The sequence below is a fragment of the Haliaeetus leucocephalus genome, unplaced genomic scaffold, assembly GCF_000737465.1.
Source record: "Haliaeetus leucocephalus isolate CR32 unplaced genomic scaffold, Haliaeetus_leucocephalus-4.0 Scaffold351, whole genome shotgun sequence".
Classification (NCBI taxonomy): Eukaryota; Metazoa; Chordata; class Aves; order Accipitriformes; family Accipitridae; genus Haliaeetus; species Haliaeetus leucocephalus.
Genome location: NW_010972787.1, coordinates 3486729 through 3508784, shown reverse-complemented (window position 1 = coordinate 3508784; position 22056 = coordinate 3486729). Strand labels below are relative to the sequence as shown.

Sequence of the window (22056 nt, the reverse complement as noted above, 5' to 3'; positions counted from 1 at the left end):
ATTTTATTTCCAAACTTGCAGTACCAGTGCAATTATGATACCTATAGGCATTAACCTCCCTGAGCCAGATGTGCTGTTACATAGGAACAACGTGCTCATTACCTAAGCTTCCTCTCTAAAAACATCAGTTTTTCCTGTATTTGTGTTACAATGTATCTCTGGCCCTAGCCTGTATGACTATAACCTTGGTGAGCATCTAGAAAATTAGCTTCTCCCTTCCAAACTGGATGAGCTCGCTTACCCAATTCGCGCACGGCTGCACAATCTCTAGATCTGACCCAAGCGAGAGCGCAGGAGTGAGCGGTAGGAGGGAGTGCGGCTGCCTGGGTTGGTATCGGCTGACTGGGATCAGCAAGCAGTCAAACTGCTTGCTTTTTCATTACTGGGTAAAGGTAAAGCAGAGGAATATCATAGAATGGTTTGGGTTGGAAGGGACCTTAAAGATCATCTAGTTCAACCCCCCCCCCCACAGGCAGGGACACCTTCCACTGGACCAGGTTGCTCAAAGCCCCATCCAACCTGGACTTGGACACTTCCAGGGATGGGGCATCCACAACTGCTCTGGGCAACCTGTTCCAGCGTCCCACCACCCTTATCATAAAGAATTTCTTCTTGTATCTAATCTAAATCTACCCTCTTCCAGTTTAAAATTGTTCCCCCTTGTCCTGTCACTCCAGGCCTTGGTAAAAAGTCCAGAAACATAGCGTGCTGGTTCAACTGTTTTTACTGGTGTTATATGTAACATCCTACTGGTGCACAGGAACAAGTCCTGTGAATGCCAGGGCTGTCTTTCCCAAGACATCATTCAGTGAATTCAGTGTTTATGATAGGGCCTGTCTGTGTGCTGAGGTAATAGGTGAGTTTTTAGCGTTATTAGTCATGTTTGCCTAAGAGGTGCTGATGGTTGGGTGTTAACCTTACTCAGCACCAGCACCACGATGTCTTTCCTTTGCAAGGTTACTCTCTTCCTGAATTGTCAGTTGCGTTTGTTGTATTTATGATAAGTCTTTCTTTTTAGCAATGTTAAATTGATCTGCCATATGAAAAACTCACAAATGATTAACTGTCAGAAAATTTTGTGGCTTATTTGACTTGTTCACATTTAAAAAGGTTGTTTCCGATGATCACTGGAAGAGGTCCCCATCCCAGGATGAAGAAAAGGCAGACACACAAAAGGTCACACCCAGGAGATGGGGCTCTGGAAAAAGATCTCGCCCCAGACCTCTCTCAGACTATGGCCAAATGTCGATCAGAAGTTTTTCTATACCAGAAGATGCAGTTGCGGTGGAGTCTCAGAAGACAGACTGCACGGATGGAGAAAATCAGCCAGGACTGGCTTCCGTCGGGTCTGTGATCCAAAGCAATACAGTGGGCTACCACAGAGGGCGAAAAAGAAGACCCATCTCCGTAATAGGTGGGGTCAGTTTCTATGGAAGTGGTCCGGCAGAAGAGATGGAAGTTCTGCTGACACAAGTAAGATAAGAGATGTGCTCTCTGCAAACTGCAAAAGACCCTTTCACTTCCTTGTCTCTATCTTCAGCCTAGAAAATAGAATGGATGCTTCCTTCTCTTCCTTCCCTTTTGTCAAGCTGACATTGTATACTTACAATTCTGCTTTCCTGGTCACTAATTACTTTGTCTTCTTGTTAAGAAACAAAACAGCATGGAATAAAACTGATACTGACTTTGGGGTAATCTTTTCTGTATTGTAAATTAACCTTATTTCTTTCTTGGAATGGTCTTTATGTCTCATATTGGTATATAAGAGCTCATTTGTGTGTAATACAGCTATGTGTTTAGTCTCCTTACAGGGTGAGGGCCTGAGGAACAGAGGAGTACAAACAAATATGATAATAACACAATATTTATTGATCATTTCAAATTCTCCTAAACCAGGTCTGTTCAAAACCTGTGCCATTAGCTGTGGTGTTCAAAATCTTGGTATTGGCATATCAAGGATACTTTAATAAAGACATTGCTTAAGAAAATTGGTAATAAATTGAGAAATTAATGAAACAAAGAATCTAAGAAAACTGGCAATATGAATAAAATGTCTGTTTATGTACTGCTAAATTGAACTGATGGAACGAACGTAGGAAGCCTGTAAGAAAATATCATGTGGTTGAGTTAGCACTTGAGCAGTACCTATATACTTATTTGCCATCTCTGCTAGCTTAGGTAAGACAGCAAGAAATAAAAAACTTCTGAAAGATAAAAATAGCTCCTTTTTCCCTGGAGGTAGTCCTGAGTGGGTACAATGTGTAGAGGAACTTACTGTTGTGTTGGTAGTGGTGGCCCTGTCTTGCAGCTGCTTGCAGAGCTTCAGGCTCATGGGCTTTTGTAACACTGCACTGATCAGGTGTTTTCCACTTTCCAGAAAAGCTGGAGGACTCTTACCTGCAGCAATTTGCAAGCTGATAAAGCAACAGAAAAAAGGAATAGTACTTACATCCTCAGAAAACGTGATTCTAGTGGTTATTAATGGCATTTGAATCCTCTTAATCTTTCTCGTGCCACTCGATCCTCCTGCTGGAAAGTTTAGTGGTACTCCTCGGACTGAAATCAAATGCTAAAACAATGGCAGGATTTTCAGTCTCCTGTGAAAAGCAATTTTTAACATGAACATTGTTTTTGTATATTGCACATTTTTTTCTTTATAAATCCCTGATGAAAAAATGCATCTTCAAGCAAAACTCCAACTGAAGCCAATGAATCTTTTACCCAGGCAAAGGCCATAGTTTCAAACCCTATATAATTGGGGTATTTTAAAATTAATTTTATCATTACTTAGCTTGGAGGAAAAAAAAGAAGAAAATTATTATAAATTCTAGGCCATCTTATTCAAGAATACCAGATGGATTTCAAGGGACAGTAAGTATTGGCAACCCAAATGATCCTTGCTGTACCATGGAAGTAATGTAACACTCCAACCCCTTCATTTACTGATGAAAACAAATTGATCTCTATTCAAACCTTGCTCACATCAGTTTATTAATGAAGGAACATGCATCAAGGCAGCTATTTGAGTTGACTCTTTCCATGCTCGATGCTGCTGTGAGGGCTGGCTGGGGTTCAACGGGCACATTGCTGGATCACTGTGGTGAAGACCAAAACTATGGACTGTTCCCAATGAGGCACATTTTTTACCCAAATGATGGCCTTCCCAGGCCTGCCACTGAGTAACAGCACATCCTTGTCTGTCCAGGGAAGGGATCTGGACTGAAGCCTTACAAGAAAATTTTAGTTGCCCAGAAATAAATAGCTTTGTTGCTTAATCAGCCAGTTATTTGCATATAGTAATTCCCATCACTTCTACTAGCTGTTTGATTCAGTGATAGGATCCTGGTATATTGCTAAAGCACTGAGGAAATGAGGCTTAAAAATGAGGTTGTAGTTAAATCATATTCAATACACATTGAGGTTTTTGGCAGTCATATTAGAAAGTAAATTTGTAGCTGGAATGTAAAAAAGGACTAATGAAGCAGGAATACATGTGCTAGAAGTATTTTATGTGGGGCTTTCAAAAACTGATCTTCCCATTGGTGATTTTTTTTCGTAAAAGCTTTGAAAACCCACGGGAATATTTGAAAAGTATAATGCTAACTCCTCCTTTGTTGTGTTTCGTTTTGGTCTGACAGCTTAGGTGTGAGAAAACATTTTCAAACAATACTAAATCATTGGGTTCCGAACAGGGTCTAGTCAAGAGCTAGTTCATTAAAAAACCATCCCTCATGTTTCAGATTACTTGACAGAAGGGCCTATGAACAGTAGCAACTGAAAGATAAGAGAAGATCTAAAGATGAGTTTCTCTGAAGTTCATGTGCTGAGGTCTGGCTGGTTTATGTTGAATATTTATGCAAGGTCATTCAGCCTGGCTAATGTGGAGTTGTTCAGGGACGACTTAAAATTGGACTCAGTTTGCAAATAAAACGGGTAGGTTCCCTAATCATAATTAGGCAAATGAGTGATTTAATTAAAGAAAATGGCTTCTAGATAAAGTTTTGAGTAAACTTAATGTTACCTCTTTTTAATGAGGCTCCTAGGAACTTCAGAGCAGAGGATTTTTAGACAATTATTTTTGTCTTGTAAAATATGTTTATTTTACTTAAAAGCAATACACTTATTTGAAGAAAGCAAGTGTCCCAGGAGATGAACACAACTTCCAACCATAGCATTTCTGGCCATTCTTTCACCTTGGGTTTCCCTTCAGATGTGTGTTTATAACGCCAGCTGGCATTGCGCAGGCTGTTCTCAAAGCAGTTAGATCCTGGACTGTTTGGGCACAGAGTGTTACAACATGAAAATTATAGAGCATGTCTGATCATAACAGAAGGCTAAGGAGTTTTTAATGTAGCAGAGAACTGTAAAGTAATAAAATATTTTCAGTGGTGCTGGTGGATATGGTATGCAGTGTTTAAGCAACGTGACTTCAAAGTAGGGGATTTTACTGCCCCTGTGATTAGCTGGACTATCTGAAGAAACCTTACTTCATACCTGAGTTTTATTGAGTTGGACTTGCTGGTAGCTCTACTAATACTGGATTTTCCTGTTTTCTCTGTAGCCTGTAACACGGCCACCCGTTCCAGCACACCAGGTACCCCCTTACAAAGCTGTTTCAGCCAGGTTCCGTCCGCTCACCTTTTCTCAAAGTACCCCCATCGGCCTGGACCGGGTTGGACGGAGGCGGCAGATGAGAACATCTAACGGTAAGATTGGCGAGTCCTTTTAACTCTCTAGATCTCAGCTTCGTACCCCAGCTTAGTCAGGAACTAGATTATAGTGTGGATCACAAAAGGGTGCAGACTAACTCAGTGACAAAGTAGTACCCAGCTAAGTTGCTTTGTTTTGTGAGTTTCTCATTAGTAGCTGCTGTGTTCATGTAAATCTTGTTTTTCACATCTACTGTCTGACATTTATATGGTTTATTCTTCTGTACCACTTACCCTCCTGTATTTTCCACTCTCTATTCACATACTTGCCTGAAGATAGTAATAGAATATGAAGGAAGTAAGGTCCAATATGCCTGAGTTCATACCTGAACCATAGCCACATCACACATGTATTTTTAATTTTCTGTTTGCCATGCATTCAGCTTAATTACCTAGATAGGCAAGCCCTAAATAATTAAGCAGCTTGTTTCAGAGAACTGTATGCGGTTGCAGTTGCTTACTCAGTGGTTAGTGTAGCCCAGCCAGGGTTCCGGTACATGATGGACAGGTTCTTGGAAAAGGTTGCCTTTTTGGAAGCATTACCCTTTATCAGACTCTCTGATGTGCCCTGTGTATTTTTGCTGTACTTGTTTACTATTAGCATGCATTGCTATCTTGAGTTAATAGAAAGTCATGTCTAGCATTAGTGGAACATTTCTTGGCAGGTGGAACCAGAAGAACCTGGTTTAATACCACTTGTGTTCTTTCAGACAGCTGTCAGCTTAATCTGAACAGTTATTCATGTTTCACTGGCAAGGGTCAGAAATAAAAGCAAAATTTTCACTTTATATCCTTCACTGTTAATAGTGAACAAAACACTAGTGGGAACCTTCATTCTGCCTCTCTGTGGAGAGAATAAGTAAAGGTGTCTGGATCAGGGCTTGCCATGACTGAAGTAGGAAACTTAACAAATAGCATTTTCAGCGTTTCTTTATTAAAATGATATGTATGTTTACTAGTCAGTACTTGGCTTTTATGGCTCTAAGCTAAGTTTTAGCTGCAATGATGTCCAAATTCTGCTCAAAAAATCCTCCAAGTACACATCAATTTATATAAGAATATGTTAAAACTGCATTTTCCAGTCTTCAATAGAGCATGATAGTTTTCTTCAGAAAGTGCTCTCCAAGGAACAGACTTGAGAATTTCTAACTATAGCAATGAGATATATTATATATATTATATTAGTATTTTCCTTTTAATTTATATTGTAGTAAAATATTGGGAAATACTTTAAAGCCCATGTCTGGATTGTGTCCTTGCTGTCTCAGTACACTTAATAATCCAGATTAGACATCAAGGTAAATTAGACATCTAATGCTGTGACCCTTGCTGAGATTACATGGTATCTCAGTGCCTGATTCCAGAAGGACTACTCACAGAATAACAGGTTTGCCATGAGCTAGTTTTCAAAAAAAGAGACTCTAAGTATCACAAAGTAGGAATTATTTTTCTATTTTTAGTTATCCTTTCCATTTCATGTTTGGAAACCATATGAAATAATATTAGTTACCTAGGCAACTGCCTGAGAGTAGTATATTTCCAGGTATTTAGCTTTTAATAACTGGTCTCCTAAACATAAGCATCAGGATGACAAATACACAAAGCAAGATTTCTGCCACTTCTCAAGAAAGTGAAGCCAAAGCAATACTGATTATGCTAGATGTGACTTTTATGACTCATTACAATAAACATAGAAGCTGAGCAGGAAAAACTTCTGAAATCAAAGCCCTGAAGGCAAGTAAGGAATATCACGGACTTCGCAGTTTGAGAGCAGTTGCAAAGATCTATTAAGTAGCTGCAGCAGAAAATAAAAAAATGACGAGTGTCACACATTCTGATCTTTTTCCTTTTTTGCTTAAATTCACAAGGCATTTCCTTGTCTTTGAACATGTGAGAGTTTTTTGTTTGCTCATGTACAGTGAAATTTGATAGCACAAAAGCCCTTTATTATAGAAAGAAATTCTAAACCCAAGCACTGAAAACCAGTGGCATCTTATTTTAGTTACTTGCTAAAGCCTAATACATTGCATATCTACTTCTGTAACAATGAGAGATAGAATTGGAGATGTAAATTTTTAGAAAAAACAGTTGTCACAAGACAGTAAATCATCATACTGTAGGAGACAGACTAACAAGCAGCCAACACGCAAGTGAAACTTCCCTTGAGACTTACATTGCTACTCTTGTGCTTAAAGGATTACAAGTTTTAAATTATATTAAAGACGTTACCTATTTATCACAGTACAGCAATTTTTATAAGTATCTTAAAAACTAACCCATCTTTCTTGCATATTGTGGTGTGGGATTTGAATTTGGCTGAATTAATTGGTGAACTCCTTTGGATAAGCTGAGCTCTGAGTAGGTGGGGTGGGATTCAACTCAAGTTTAAGTCACCTAAATTTAGTCTAAATGTAGGTACCTATGTAAGAGTTAAACATTAGAACACCAGTTACAGGCAGTGGAGGACTAGGGCTTCATTCAGTTACCCACCCCAGGGTCCAGTGCTGTGGGGGGTACCTGAGCACCTACCTGGAGCTGGCAGATATGACAGAGGAGGCCAGCAGGATATCCAAAATACTTAAAATGGCACGAAGTATGTACGTTTAAACAACTGATCTGAGGCCTTAGCCATTGCAGTCAATGAAGGTTAGAGCAGGAGCTGCCTTTGGGTGAGGTGGATTGCTCTCTCAGCTGTTTTAATTGTGACCAATACCTGCTGATTTAGATGGTTCGTTCAAATGTGGATTCCAGCATTTAGATTAATAAATCTAAATGTCTTTAATTCACATAGTATCCTGTCCTGGACATTTGCCTACAATGTTAAACTACTGTCAAGCTTTTCCCAGTTCATCAAGGTTGGGTAACCGAGGAGGTTTCAGCCGGTGTGGAGCACAGCTCGGGAACTGAAGTGCAAACAAACTGGCTGTTGGGAGAGGAGATTTTCAGGTTCTCCATCCCTATCACCAATGAAATACTCAAACCCCACCCCCAGAACAAACAGAAGTTAGTAATCACTCCCCGAGAGAAAACAGTTCTCTGCTTGCTACCATCTCCTCGCTACCCTATCTTTGCTCCCCCACCCCACAAGAGTGAGGATGTAAGTAGGACAATATGCAGGAAACACAAATTCCCAGGTTACTAGACTGAGTGCTGTATTTGTCACGGACAGGACCTGAAGGGGCATCATGAAATCCACTACTGCAGGCTAAAGCAGTCCCAGTGTTGCTGGGCGCAGAAAAGCCTCTGAACTGGAGGATGATGGCTATGGGATACTTTGAAGGATGGCGCTTGTACCTGATTGGAAAAGATAAAAAACTCTGCTGGTGGGTAATGGGATTTAGTTGCATAGATAGCTGGGCTAGATGATGCAAACAGGACCTAGCGGCGTGTTGGGAGCAGCTGGTGCATCAGGTGAAACACCCAGGCAGTCCTCGGGGCTGCGGAGGGGAGGTGGTACCTGTGGGGCAGGTGGGTGCCAGGGAGAGTGCGGTGGGCAGGAGGCAAGCGCTGGAGGCAAAACTGAGGCTGTCAGGTAGAAGCTAAAAGACCAGGAGCCCAACGGTAAAATGTCCAAAGTGCTGCCAATGCCACGCTCGGTGTCAGACAGAGAGGCCTTTTTACCCCCAGGCACCTTCATCCAGAAAGTTGGACTAAAAAGAGGGAGATTTAGGGCAAAGCTGGCAAGGAGTAATAATACACGGTGTAGGGCAGCACATCCTTTACAGGCGATGTCAGTGATCACTGCATCCTCAAATGGAGGGTGGAGAAGAAGCTGACAAAACTCAGGCAAGAAATAGTCAGGAACAGTTGGACAAATGTTGTTTAAAGAGGATTTAGAAAAACAGGCAACCCTGCCAGTAATAGTGAACGTTTAAAAAGTAAGATGGAGAAGTAAACATATTTTTAAAGACGCTAGATGGCATATGTCAGAAACTTGGTTGAAGGAAGATAACCAGTGGAGCATAACCAGTATATCACCACTGTGAAAGCTGTATAGGAATAACAGAAAAGATTGTACCAGTGAAAGAGGGTCTCTATGTATTAAAAGCTAAGAGCCAAATCAGATAAACAAATTGACTGTATCATCAAGTGTCACAGGATCTGTAGTCTGGAATGCCATGCCTAAACAGGAAAAAGTACAGTGACGGGATTAAATTATGAGCCACCTGAGATCACCAGGTTGATGAAAGTAAATGTGACAAACCAAGGAAACCAGAGAAGTTTCAAGGGCAGCAAGCACAGTCCTAAAGGAGACTTAAATTGCTGTCGTGTGGGTTAAGTGTTGTGATGGGGCACAGTGCTACATTTCTAGGTGTACCATAAATAACTATTCAGTGCAGCTCATCAGGAGACCTACGGGAAGTGAAACAATCCTTGAACCGTTCCTGAGATGTGTGCAGGATCACACATAAAAGCTACTCTGTAAGGGTGGGATGTGTCTCATCTGACTGTAGAGACTTGTAAGCTAAGCTAGGTGACCTTGACTGGAAGAAACAGGTAATTTAGGGTGTTGTTCATTAACCAAATACAGACAGATAACAAATCTTGTCCTCTGTGTCCATAATGCACTCTGAGCCAATATCCTTGCAGGGGTGAGAAGAGTAAAAAAAATCCAATACAGTATGTGTTTTAATTTAAAAGAGGGAAAGTAAATAAAAGTGAGAAGTCATTCATGTAACAAAGGAATTTAAAGGAGCAGAAAAAGGTGTTGAATGCTTGCAGGCAGCACGGAGAGTGTTCAAGGACAGCATATTAGATACTTAGAGCAAATTCATGTCACCTGTCAAAACAGACTTTGGAAACACCAGAAAAGGGTTCTGTCAGTAAACACAGGGGAAAAGAATCTATCAGAAGAAGAAGAAGAAGAAAAGGCATCCTTCAGTTTGTTGAATTGTAACCAAATAGAAAAAAAATACCTCTAGCAATTTTGATGTAAAGCTACAGGAATGCAGAAACAATTTGCTAAAGATATGAAAACTACATCGTTTTTAAAAAATATGAGAACCCTGTAGACTACCAGACAGTTTGTAGGCCTTGTAAGTGACTGAGAAATAAAACCTGAGCTCACATTAGATAAGGATCTGTCTCAAAATCTCAAGTAAAAGTTTTAGAGTAACTAAATGAATAGCAGCAAATTGCCAGAACCAAGATTCTAAAGGGATTTAAGAACAAAATTGCTGAGCTACTGCCTCAGCATGGAATTTGTTCCTCAAAAATTGCCTCCAGTACAAGGAAGATGGCAGCGATGGAATAACCATTTATAAAGAAGTAATGGGAGGGATCCAGTGAGCAGTAGACCAGTGAGTCTGACATAATAGTACGTAGAATATATAAAGAATGTATTTAGGACTATGAAACTATGACAGAGAGTAACATCAACTGTTACCACCACTGACTGGTGGACCCTTAGGATGAAGAGTCCATGTGCCCTGTGTAGAGGAAAGCTGTTGCCCACAAATGGATGAGGTTTTCTGAAAAAAATCACTGAGGATGTGACCAAGGGGATTCAATAGGTAAAGGCTGCTTGGACCTCCAAAAGGCCTCTGACAAGATCTCTTACAGGTGTCTCTTAATAGAGGCCTGGGATAAGAGGGAAGATCCTCCCATGCTTTAACAAGTGAGTAACCACTATGTAACGGCGAGGAGGAATGTGGTTGGTCTTCTTAAGGAGAGAGCTCATGAGTGGAGTCAGATGTTCAGTGTCTTCACAAATAATGTGGGGAGGGAGGTATAGAATGAAATGACAATTCTTGCTTGTGTGCTAGATTATTCACGGTAGCAAAAGCACAAGCTGCTTGAACAGGGTTGCAGAAGGATTTCACAGTACGCAGACAAAATGCGCTGCGCTGGTGGCAGGTGAATTCAGTGTTGATAGAGGCACGTGGAGGAACATGAGCCTGGTATGCTTGCAGAAGAACGGACTTTGAGCTGGATATTGCCATTCAGGAAGAGATCTTGCAATCCTAACAGATAATTAAAGTGTCAGTTCAGTGCATAGTAACAGTCAAAACAGTAAATAAAAGGGCAGGAATTTGTAGGAAGGGAATAGAGAACAAAACAGAAGGCCCAATTGTGCCACTGGTGTGGTGTGTGGGGGCCATCTCCTTGTTCCTTTCCACTTCAAAAGGCATTTTTTACAGGGGACGATACAGAGAAAGGCAAAAGGACAAGAAAACCTACTCAGTGTCTCTGTGTGAGGAATGATTAATGCGGCTAGGGCTCTGCAACTTGGAAAAAAGGACAATAGGGGAATAAAAGACTGATTGGCAGAGGAGAAAAGAACAGATAATAGTTATTGTTTACAATACTGTGAGAACTAAAGGGCACCAAATGAAATCATCAGATAGCAAGTTCAAAATAAAAGATAGTTTTCACACTCTTGCTACACATGATATTTCACATCCAAAAGTCTACAGAAATCCAGAAAGTGGTTTGAAAAATTCAGTTCATTAAACACAAAGATACCACTTCTGCCTCAGGAAGGATCTGACTCTAATCTGCAGGTAGCTGGAATTTAGGAAAGTACATCAGAAAATGCCATTACATGCCTCGTCTATTTTTATGTTCTTCCCTGGGCATCTGCTACTGGCTGCTGTCAGAGCGGGGCGGGTGGGGGCACCTTTAGTCTGCCCCAGGGTGTAGGGTCCTATGATTCCAGAGGGTTATCTAGAACTGGATTTTCTTGAGGCGGGTAAACTAGCTTTTATTTTTAGTATTTTAGTCTGTGCTACCCACAGCCTTTCCAGAGTGCCCTGCGCAGTGGGTAAGCCAGCTCGGCGTGCGTTTGGAGAGGGTCCCTGCGGACTGACGCTACAAAGGACAGCCTGCGCCTCCTGTCCCCGGCTGATCCTGCGAGGAAACCAACCCCCCACCAGCTCACCCCAAACGAGAACTTTTGTGGGGGTTCAGTTTGTGGCCGCACAGTTGCTAGACGTGCCGGTGCAGAGGAGGGAGAACAGTTCCCCCCACCACCTGCAGTATCCCACAGTGGCGCTGGGTTAGACGTTGGGCAAAAAGCACACAGTCCGTTCTGTTCTGCAAAAATCAAGCCGTGACTGTTTTTCAGAGATTGTTTTTAATGTGTCTTCTAGAAGAGCTGTGTGGGGTTTGATCTTGTTCTCCTTTGGCAGTTCGGCTGTTTTTCCCCTGCAGGTAGGGGTTGGACATGGCAGAGAGCTTGTGAGCCGGCTGATAAAAAAGCGTGAAACCTTTCGCTTGCAGGTCCCAGGGTCGTCAGCACTTCAGTGTCACTTCTGTTTGCTGGGTTGTTTTTTTTTAATGATTTGTGCCAAGAAAAATGTGTGGGGCTCTGTATAAACATCTTATATAACACGTAGTAGCTTGTTTTTACTGTACTATCCAATGTGTGCTTGCACCAAGAAATAATAGGGAAGTTTGGGGATTCAGAAGGGAATTCCTATCGGTCTCCTGTGCAGTGCAGCGCAGTCTGGGTTTTTGTAGGAAGATGGCATTAACATTGCAGGGCGATGTTTGGCCTTTCCTTCTCTGTCTGAGGCAGTGCTAGGGGAAACCATGTGATTTCAGTGGGTGTTGAGACGCTGCTGCGCGCAGAAATGCCTCCAGGGTTTTGTGAACACGTCCCTGGAGGAGACGGTCCCCAGTTACAGGACAGGCTCAGCTGAGCAACGCAGTCAGCAGGTAAAGAATGAGCCATAACGATTACGGAGCTTTCCAAACCATGAATATAATGCTGTGTACAAGCGCAGGCTGCGGCAGGCTTTGCGCTCTGCCGGTGGGAGCAGCTCCTGCCTTTGCTTCCCGTGCATGAACCGATCCAGCTTCACTGCAGAACGACGCAGATGTTAAGGGTGGTAAATGCTGGCCCGTGGTGAATGAATGAGGTTGTGCTCTGGCTGGGTCAGTCCCAGTGAAAGCTGGGCTCTTTGGGTGCTTTCCTGCTTCACTCCCTATTTTCTGGAGCAGCTGAATTAAGTTTGTAGTTTGAGTGAGAAAATGTCTCCGTCCTCCCCACTTTCCCCGGGAGCAGTCTGCTGCAGCCTTAACGCTTTGGCTGCTTGTGCCCTCAATAATGATACAGCATTTGCCTGTGAAGCAAGAGAAGTTTTAATAGCCGTCCAAAAAATACCTTCATTGTTTACTTCTACTGGAATTTTAACCGGTCTAGCGTAACAAAGATAGACCGATACCCCGAACAGTGTTGTAACACAAAGAACTGCCAGCTCCCATCCAAACAGTCTTTCCCTTTGAATTGCAGTCATTTGAATATAGACTGAAATCGCATTAAGCTGCTTTAATGAAAAACAAATGTACTCCTTGGCTTGCTGCGTTTTGAGACGTTCGGGCACTTGGGGAGCGGTCTGGGCGGCGGAGGCGGCTGTCGGCACAGCGTGGCCGGGGCCAGGCAGCCAGGTTTTTTGTTTCTTTTCTGGAACTTCCTCCCTAAGGGCACCCCATGATGTCAGCGAGCCGGGAGCTCGCCGTGGCGCGCGCCGCTGGCAGCTCCCAGCCGGCCCCGGCCTCGGAGGCGCAGCCGGGAGCCGAAGGCGGCGAAGAGGCTGTTTTCTCGGCGCCGCGGGTCGCTCGGAGCCCTTCGTGGTCCTCCGCCAGCCCTTTAGGACCGAGCATCACCTGTTAGGGGTCAAACCCCTTCCCCGGGGAGCAAGTCTGACGGCAGCATGGTAGCCAGGGGGGGAATGGCACGATTTTGGAGTCTGGAGAGCCTTCAGATGGGTACGTGTGAGTAGAACATGCTCTCTCTCTTGCTATTTTTTACGGTGTTTTTAGATTGAACTGATAAACTGTGGCAGTCGGGGGGCCTGATTCTGATCACACTTGCACCGTGTCATCCACGGGAGCCTGCAGCCTTACACTGGTGACAAAGCTGCTGGGAGATCAGAATCGGTCCCGGGCTGTCTTTTAAGTTTTTGCATCCCGTTGGTGCGATCAGAAAAGCCCACCCCACCTCTGATATTTCTGTCTGTAAACAATAGAGGAATAGATGCAGAGTGCAAGCGACTTGATTTTCGCTTGAGTCTAACTATGGAGACAATGTAAGCTTGTTGATTTGGTGCAGAATAATGAAGAGTTATCGGTCCCCAAATTGCAGTCATTTTTCATCTGGAGCCAAATGAATTAGGTTATTTTGATGTGCCGTTGTTACTGGAACAAACCAACAGGCAGTACTGATAGTACAGTGGGGATGTATAAAGGATCACTGAGATTAATTTTTTTTTTTGGTGTTGCTTTATAACCTAAAAATTGATTTAATGAATTATTTATTTGCAGATTTTTTTAAATGAAGCAGTTTCAGTAAGTTTCACAAGATGTATTTTAAAAGTTTATCAGTGCGCAGGTTTGTGAGCCTGTAGGGGAAAAAAATCTTGTTTTTTTAAATACAGATTCTGCATCCTCCCTGGTTAGGCAGATTATATCATTAATGTGAGCATATATTTAAAATGCTGGGGAGTAGCAGAGAACAGTTGAATAGCCATGTTGTGTTACACCGAGACTATGCCATATTTTTCCACTTCTAAAGGAAAGAAAAATCTTCCAAGTTCTTCAGTGAATCTGTGCAGTAGCCAGCTTTGATCTCTCCTGCAAATTAATACCCAAATGACCAAAGATGCTAGCGATGGTGTGAGCGCCCGTAAGGAGGGGCTTGATGTGTTTCTCCCTAGAAGGTACATCACAGATAGGCAGCGGCGTGTGTAGCTGTGTAGGTGTGTGGAGTAAAGCGACTCTCGCCCATGCGGAGCCCAGAGCTCGGCAGGCAGGCGGTACCCAGGCTGGAGGCAGGATCAGAGCCCGGCTGCTCAGCCTTGCTGCTAGGTGGAAGTGGCAGGTTCAATAACTCTGCTTAAAAGTCTGTTCCCAGGCACTGCGGAGTGAGAGAGATGCTCTGTAGGCTGCACGGCAACTTATCTGGGACGCAGTAACCGTTAGAAAAGGAGTTCAGTGCCGGCAGCCCATTCTGAATTTTTTTAATTTTTTATTTTCTCTTGGATTTTTGAGCACTGTGTGATTCTTAGACTCTCTAGTTTTTCACAGCTTGGGCATGCCATAGGAATAAATCTTCAGGGATAAATTAACAAGGACCAGAGAACTGGGCCACTGGTTGTGAAATCTTCTTGATTACTAGCTCATCCCCTGATCTGTTTGAACATTACGGCTGGCTTTCAAAGGCAAACCTGCTCTGAAAGGGTCTAGCACTGAGCAGTGTGGACGTGAGTCTCTCAGTAGAACTTGGTCCCCGGTCCTCTTCACCTGCCAGTGTGGAGATGATCGCCGAAAGGATCTGCCACCCAGTGATGTACCCCAAGTGGGTTTTACACAGATTTACATGTGCATAGTGACAGTCACTTACATGATGTTTCTCTTGGTTTATGTGGCTGTGTAATAAGATGAAGCCCATCTTCGGTCTGGCCTCCATTTCTTTACAAAGCTGCCTCTTTGGTCAGAAAATGTACAGTTGCCAAACCAAGGATTTTTTCGGGCTCGGAGCAGGGGCTGCGGCGTGGGCTGCCCCCCCCTCTCACGGGTGGGTGGGCAGGGAGCTGTTGGGGTGTCACATCCCTGCGGGGGGATGTCATGACGGGATGGCACCCAGGCTGGGACTGACAGCGGCCCCCCTCTCACTGCTGGGGGGGCCATTGGACCTCCCTCATCTCCTGTGTGGGGAACATGGCATTGAGACCTCCCTCCTGATTCAGGTCGTTTGAGATGTCCTCTGGGTAAAAAAAAATAAGTAAATAATGGTTATAGTTCTGGTTTTCGCTCGCAAAAAGGAGAATTTCATCAGCTGCTAAATGAGAAAATTCTGAAGAAGAGTAAAAAGTATTTAATGGCAGGAAAGTGGTTTTCCTGAGAGCTCTGCTGCCCTCCGCTTCTGCTGTTACTGTTATATCCGTGACAACAAAGGCAACTTCTCAGAGATTCATCTTGCATTGTTTTATTCTGGAAATCAGAAAAAATGATGAAGCAAACAGCTGTTGCACCTTTGTTTTAGTTGCGGCAGATGGTGGGGCTGAACCTTCGGCCTTAGTGGACGACAATGGCAGTGAGGAAGACTACAGTTACGAGGAGCTCTGCCAAGCCACTCCCAGGTACCTGCAGCCCGGAGGGGAACAGCTAGCAATTAACGAGGTAACGTCCTGGGCTTTGCGTTGCTGTAATGGTGGCGGGTGTGTTTTCCACAGGTCTGAGGTTTCGTGTTAACGAGAGGTGCCACGGCAGTAGCCACCAGAGTGAAGAATCCGGCAGCCGTGGTGTCCTGTCTGTGGCAGGGCCCACAGGCAGACGCCAGGGGAAGAGCACGGTGACTAGTGCTTCCCCGGGACTGTAACTCGTTAGCCTGTGTAACTGCTCTAATTGTAGGACTCTAATTGTTCTCACTAATAAATACAGACATAGATTTCTGAAAATCCAGAATTTTAGTTCTATCCTGTATTAGGAATAATCGTGGGTGCTCTAGCGAGGTATTTTGATCTGTCAGTAATTTATAAACAGTTCATTGTTTATCTTTTGTCCCTCACAACCTCATTTTCTCCCCACCTCAGCTGATCAGCGATGGCAGCATTGTCTATGCAGAAGCTCTCTGGGACCATGTGACTATGGATGATCAAGAGCTGGGCTTCAAAGCTGGAGATGTCATTAGAGTTCTAGAAGCTTCCAACAAAGACTGGTGGTGGGGAAGAAACGAGGACAAGGAAGCCTGGTTTCCAGCTAGCTTTGTCAGGGTGAGTAACTCTCTTGCTTTTGCACCATTGTCACATGAGATTCCTGGCAGAGCGCAACAGCAATAGTCGTGGCGTTACATTTAAGTCAAGGGCCTGGTCCTCAGCATCTTTGTATCTGAACCTCAGTGGTGCAACCCCCAATGACTTCACAAGGAAAAAAGCAATAGAGAATCGCACCCCAAGATCCCTTAGCTCTTCTGACACCTTCTACAGTGGCTTCTTCCTTTCGTGACAAAAGGAATTTCTCGAGCAGAAATGAGGGCAGCAGAAAGCTCAGCCGGGAGCAGTCAGTGTATATGGAGAGGACATAGCAGTTTTCACGAGGGAGCAGGGAAAGCTATGCTGCAGGGATTTCTTGGTAAAACAGAGCTTAATTTATTATCACAACATCATGTAGGAATCTCGTTCACAGTCTGAACTCCCCAGTGGGAACTCAGCCAGATTATGACAGTATAACTCTTGAATGGTATAAAACTGACCTGTGTTTTAGAAATGAATTTAAAGTACTTTTTGAGATCCTGTAGTGAAGCTTGGGCCACACTGTATGAAGTACTACACAAAGTGCAAGAGATGGTTCCTGCCTTTGCCCTTCCCAGATCTCCAGCCAACATGGGCAATCAGACAAAAGTCAAAAAAGGAGGTGCTGTTATCCACGTTGTACAGATGGGGAACTGGGGCAGAGGGAAACTATTTAAAAGTATTTGAGTTGTCTACTTTTGTAATTCTTACCCATGTGCTGGCTTGGCCAAAATAACACATAAACTATTAGTAAGGGTCAGAAATAAGCTTAAGTCTGAAAAATACACAGGCAACACAACATGGTATCTCTCAGATATTGTGAGTAGAAAGCCATGTATTTAACCAGACAGAAATCTCAACACTGTATTTGAATATGCATTGGGTACAATGAGATAAATCCTGTTGTGGAACTCTCCCTCTAAGGTAAGAATGGGAACATTTCTGTAGCAAGGCCTCTCTTAATTGTAAGAAGTTTGTAACAGTTATATCACATTTTGTAAAAGTTTGCTGCTTTACTCTAGTTTGCTTTGTTTGTTCTGGCTGCAGCTGCGAGTTAATCAGGAAGAAGTGCCAGAAAATTGTAGTAGTATCCAGGATGAAGAACAAGATGCAGATATTAGCAAGCATCGTCAGAAAATAGCTGAAAACAAGGATCAGATGAGAACCAACGTTATACAGGAAATTATGAACACAGAACGAGTCTATATCAAGCATCTCAAGGACATCTGTGAGGTACATGCTTTAACCTGAGGGCATTCTGCTGACCTAATGTGAACAAAACATCCCATATAAGTCCAGAACCGGAGTGGTTTCTCATATCAAAATATTCCCAATCCCACTTCTGAGACTGTCAGTCAGACCCTTCTTGTGTCCTCTTACAGCTTTCCTCTCTGCTGACTGCCACAAGGCATTACTTCCTTTTTTTTAAAAAAAAACATTCCACTTTTAACATGGAAAAAGTGCTTTGCTTATCTGACTGCTATTTCCATAATAATGAGATAAGGAAGTTCAGTTTATTTAGAACTTTTTACCACTTGGTTTAGATAGAAAACTTTCAGTAACTTTAATAAAACCAACTATAGTTCAGGGACAAAATTTTTTGAAAGTAACTTGCAAAGAGAATGTTTGCTGGGTGAGATTTTTTTTTTGTTTTCTCCAACAAAGAGATTTTTTCTGGATGCTTAGAAGCTATGAAGAAGTCTTTAAAGGTGTTTTAGAACTACCTTGCTTGTTTGAACCATAAAACGTGTGGGGGGGTTCTGCTTTTTGTTCAAGTTTTGTTGGAGGCCCACACTTGGGCAAGAAGCTTCTTGGTACTTTTCACTGAAGTTTGCCTCTTTTGACATGGACTGTGATGCATTTGACCTGTATTTGTGGTTAGCATCTGGAAGGGTGCTAAGCAACCTACCAAAATATTCTTTGTACCCTTAGTTTGCTAGGTTTCTGTCTGTATTTTTCATGTTGTCATCCTTTAGTCCACCACTCATCATTAAATTCTTTCATGAACAACAAAGTAGACAAGACAGCAGTGGTTGGGTTTTTTTTTAGATCAGACCTTTTTTATGCATTTTGAAGAAAGAGAGAAGGGAAAACAAGAAGACAAAAATTGGTTGCTAATTGGCTAATTTTAAAACATTAAATGTAAGTTTTGTCATTTAGATTCACTATTTACTTAAGCTAGTAAGCCTGACTGTGTGCGTAAAAGATCAGGGAGGAATTTGTACATGCAGCTATGTCGTTGCCGTGGTTAGCTGAGTTCTAGGACATGACTTTCATATTTTACTGACTTATTAATTCTTAGACTGATACTAATAATTAATTTTCTCTAATTCATATATTCTATACCTCTTTTTTTTAAATCTTGACATGCCTCCGAGTTTGCTACAAGAGCGCTAACACACATTTTCCAAGCAGAGAAGTGAGTGAATCTGTAGGGTGGTGCAAGCCGGACATAAGGCTGAAAATACACTCAAGTGAGACTAAGCCGGAAAAGCTACTGTGGATAGTAATCCAAATTTGCAAGCTGTGCACTAGAATGAATCACTAGGGCTGGTGCAGTCAGGATCATGAAGCTGGAGTATACCCAGAAAAACTTTATACATTCAAGAAGTGTCTGCAGTCCACATTATAAGAGCTGAACAGGAATTAGTTTTCCTTTTCAGAGTTATCCTCCTAATAGTAGTTAATGTGGTAGCTGACTTGCAGTGTAGCCACTGCACAGCTCTCAGAGCAGATGGCTGTGGAGGAGACAGGAATATTCATAACAGTGCCAGAAATATTCAGAGTTGCTTCCTGGTAAACCTCACCAGAGCAATTGCAAGGCTTTTTACAGCTGTCTGCTCCCAAAGCAATTTGGGGGAAACCTGCCTGAAAGCAGCCAAATGGAAGAGCCTGGCAGATAACCCGTATCATACCAGTTAACCTTCGCACTGATCCATACCCCGGTGCCATTACTGATACGAGAGTATGAGCACAGCAGCTATTCCTGGGTATTTAGCCCCTGCACTGTATCCTCCTCGCCACGCTCAGCTTTGTGGAAGAGGTACCTGAAGATGTGCTGGCTGTGTATTTTTCAGCCCTAAGAGGCCCCCCATCGTTTTAAAACTGGAGGACTCAGTTGTGTATCTACTTAACACTGGGTACGAATAAAGTGAGCTGGACCCCTGTGATGTTCCTACAAGTAAAGAGAAAAAAAACTGGAAAAGTTTTATGCGCAGTCTTGCCAATACTATTACCTCCTGCCAATACCATATGGATTTTTACCAAACAGCAGCATTCTGAATGTGTTATAATATGTTCTTCATTTTGCTTCTCTGGCTTAGACTGTGCCCTATTTACGTACTGGTTAAGGAACCAGTACTTCAGCCCTGGTAGAAATTCTTTATATTAATTGTTTTAGGGTTTGTTCTTACCTGCATAGAGAAGAACTCTTATGGCAAAGAGAAATGGCTCTGAAAAAGTGCAGCAGCTAAAGTAGTAGCGTGCATGGGGTCTTACACCAGGCTCGCCTCCAGCTTGGCGGGTAATCATAACGAGGAGATGTGAATGGGCTTCACAAATTCTGCAGGTTTCTGGTTCCCTGATTCATTTATGGTAGTGTGAGACAGCAGTTGGACTGCAAGAATCAACGTGTAAACATTTCAGAGGCAAATCTGGAATTGCATGTCCGTGTGTGTGTGTCCGTGTGTCCACAGCTGGGAAACGACTCACCTGCCCATAGATCACAGCTCAAATGGGCTTGTTCAGGGTAGAGCCTGTTTTCACATGTTCAAACTAAAGAGGTTATTCATTTAATTTCCAGGGTTATATTCGGCAGTGTCGCAAACATACAGGAATGTTCACCACAGCTCAGTTAAGCACCATTTTTGGAAATATTGAAGATATTTACAAATTCCAAAGGAAGTTTCTGAAGGATCTGGAGAAACAGTACAACAAAGAGGAACCTCATCTAAGTGAAATAGGGTCATGTTTTCTTCAACATGTAGGTTGCAAAAGTTTGGTTTATTTATGAAATTAACAAAGTAGGACAAGAAAATGCTAAGTTACAATGTTAGGAGGGGATTTTAGCAACAAGGGCTTAATTAAAGAATTATTTAAATGCTTTTGATTTCTCCTCATCTTTAGCAAGCATGTAACTTTGTGCACAATTTTAAGTTTCCTTTTCAAAACTTTAGTGATCACAGATGAGCTGGACTATTTGCAGTGATCTCATATTGGGCATGCAAAAACTTCCTAAAGAAAATAAGGAAGGAAGGTGGTGGGGAAAGAGGCTGTGAGTTCATGATAGACACTTGCTAAGCCTATAGCTGTCTTCCCCAAAGAAAATTACTTCTTAAAGTGGATTTGATTATCCTGACTCAATGGAGGCCTCTATTTCTGGGTTCTTACAAAGAAAGTACATAGTGTTGACAGTTACAAAGTAGATTTCTGCATAGTTTCAAGGCTGATCAGCCTGGAAACAATATAGGAAATGGATTAATTAATCTAATTAGTTATAATAGATGTTACAGAAATATCTTTCCTCCTTTATAGATAACTACTTTAAGCTTTGACTTTTTTTTTTTTTTAATAGCAAGAAGGCTTTGCTATTTATTCAGAGTATTGTAACAATCATCCCAGTGCCTGCATTGAACTTTCCAAACTAATGAAACAGGGCAAATACCGTCACTTCTTTGAGGCCTGCCGCTTGCTCCAGCAGATGATTGACATTGCCATTGATGGTTTTCTTCTCACGCCCGTTCAGAAAATCTGCAAATACCCTCTGCAGCTTGCAGAATTGCTCAAATACACCACTCAGGAGCACAGGTAAGAGAATGAAAAAAACAAATCTTATAATAGTAGTAACACCTAATTACTCAAGCTTTCTGGGTGACACAATACTACAGCTTTTGAGATCAGGAACAAAACTCCCATTGACCACTATAGACAAGAGCTCCTTACTAGATACAAAAACAGTAGGTGAAAATGGAGCACAGGGGACTGACAGGGTGCAAGACAGAATGAGGAATAAGTGAAAGAGGGAGAAGAAAAGGAAGAAAGTGCTGAAATAGGATGCAGGGAGGGATGTGTAAATCAGTGAAAAAAAGCTGATGTGTCATTTCTTTGACGGAGAAGGAAATCCACAGAAAAAAGGGGGAAGCTGCATAAATGTTGTGAACACAAGAAAGGTAAAGAGGGCCTTAGAAAAAAAACCACAATCGGAGCAAGCTTGGAGGTAATGTTTTTTAGAAACTTACCTAGTAATAAACATTGCCTTTGTTTGCAATAAAGTCCAGATATTAGATTTTCAGCTGGGATAAATAAGAATTGAAGTTGCAGGTTATTAGCCTTTCTAGTATACACTTGAGATGATTAAATCTCTGACTAAATTAAGATTTTATCTCTAAATGTCTTCCTTTTTACCTTGTACAACTGCAAGAAAAATGTTCCATTGTGACCCCTGTCCTCAAAGTCCAAATACAGCCTGAGGCAATGCTTCCTCGGCCAAAGTCTGCACTTCTTTAACCTTGAGAAAACTCCCCTTGGAGACCACGGGATTTTTGCCAGGGGCGAAACGTAGGGGATGTCAAGTACTGTCATTCAGGTGTGAAATGCCTCTGTTCAGTTCTGTG

The 22056-nt window shown here is 42.5% G+C and overlaps 1 protein-coding gene across 5 annotated transcripts in view; it reads left to right on the top strand.

Annotated features, from left to right (window-relative positions):
- The window catches only part of SPATA13 (spermatogenesis associated 13), a 44205-nt gene that overhangs the window by 13942 nt on the left and 8207 nt on the right, over positions 1 to 22056 (top strand). For 3 of the 5 annotated variants that reach the window (XM_010572652.1, XM_010572656.1, XM_010572653.1), the window contains 7 exons: positions 1111 to 1473; positions 4562 to 4706; positions 15697 to 15833; positions 16247 to 16426; positions 17492 to 17677; positions 20247 to 20426; positions 21018 to 21250. In XM_010572652.1, the coding sequence (XP_010570954.1) occupies positions 1111 to 1473; positions 4562 to 4706; positions 15697 to 15833; positions 16247 to 16426; positions 17492 to 17677; positions 20247 to 20426; positions 21018 to 21250 (1424 nt within the window). Of the gene's footprint in view, positions 1 to 1110; positions 1474 to 4561; positions 4707 to 13366; positions 13422 to 15696; positions 15834 to 16246; positions 16427 to 17491; positions 17678 to 20246; positions 20427 to 21017; positions 21251 to 22056 lie in introns of those variants that run through there. The other 2 variants (XM_010572654.1, XM_010572655.1) reach the window with 2 other exon arrangements.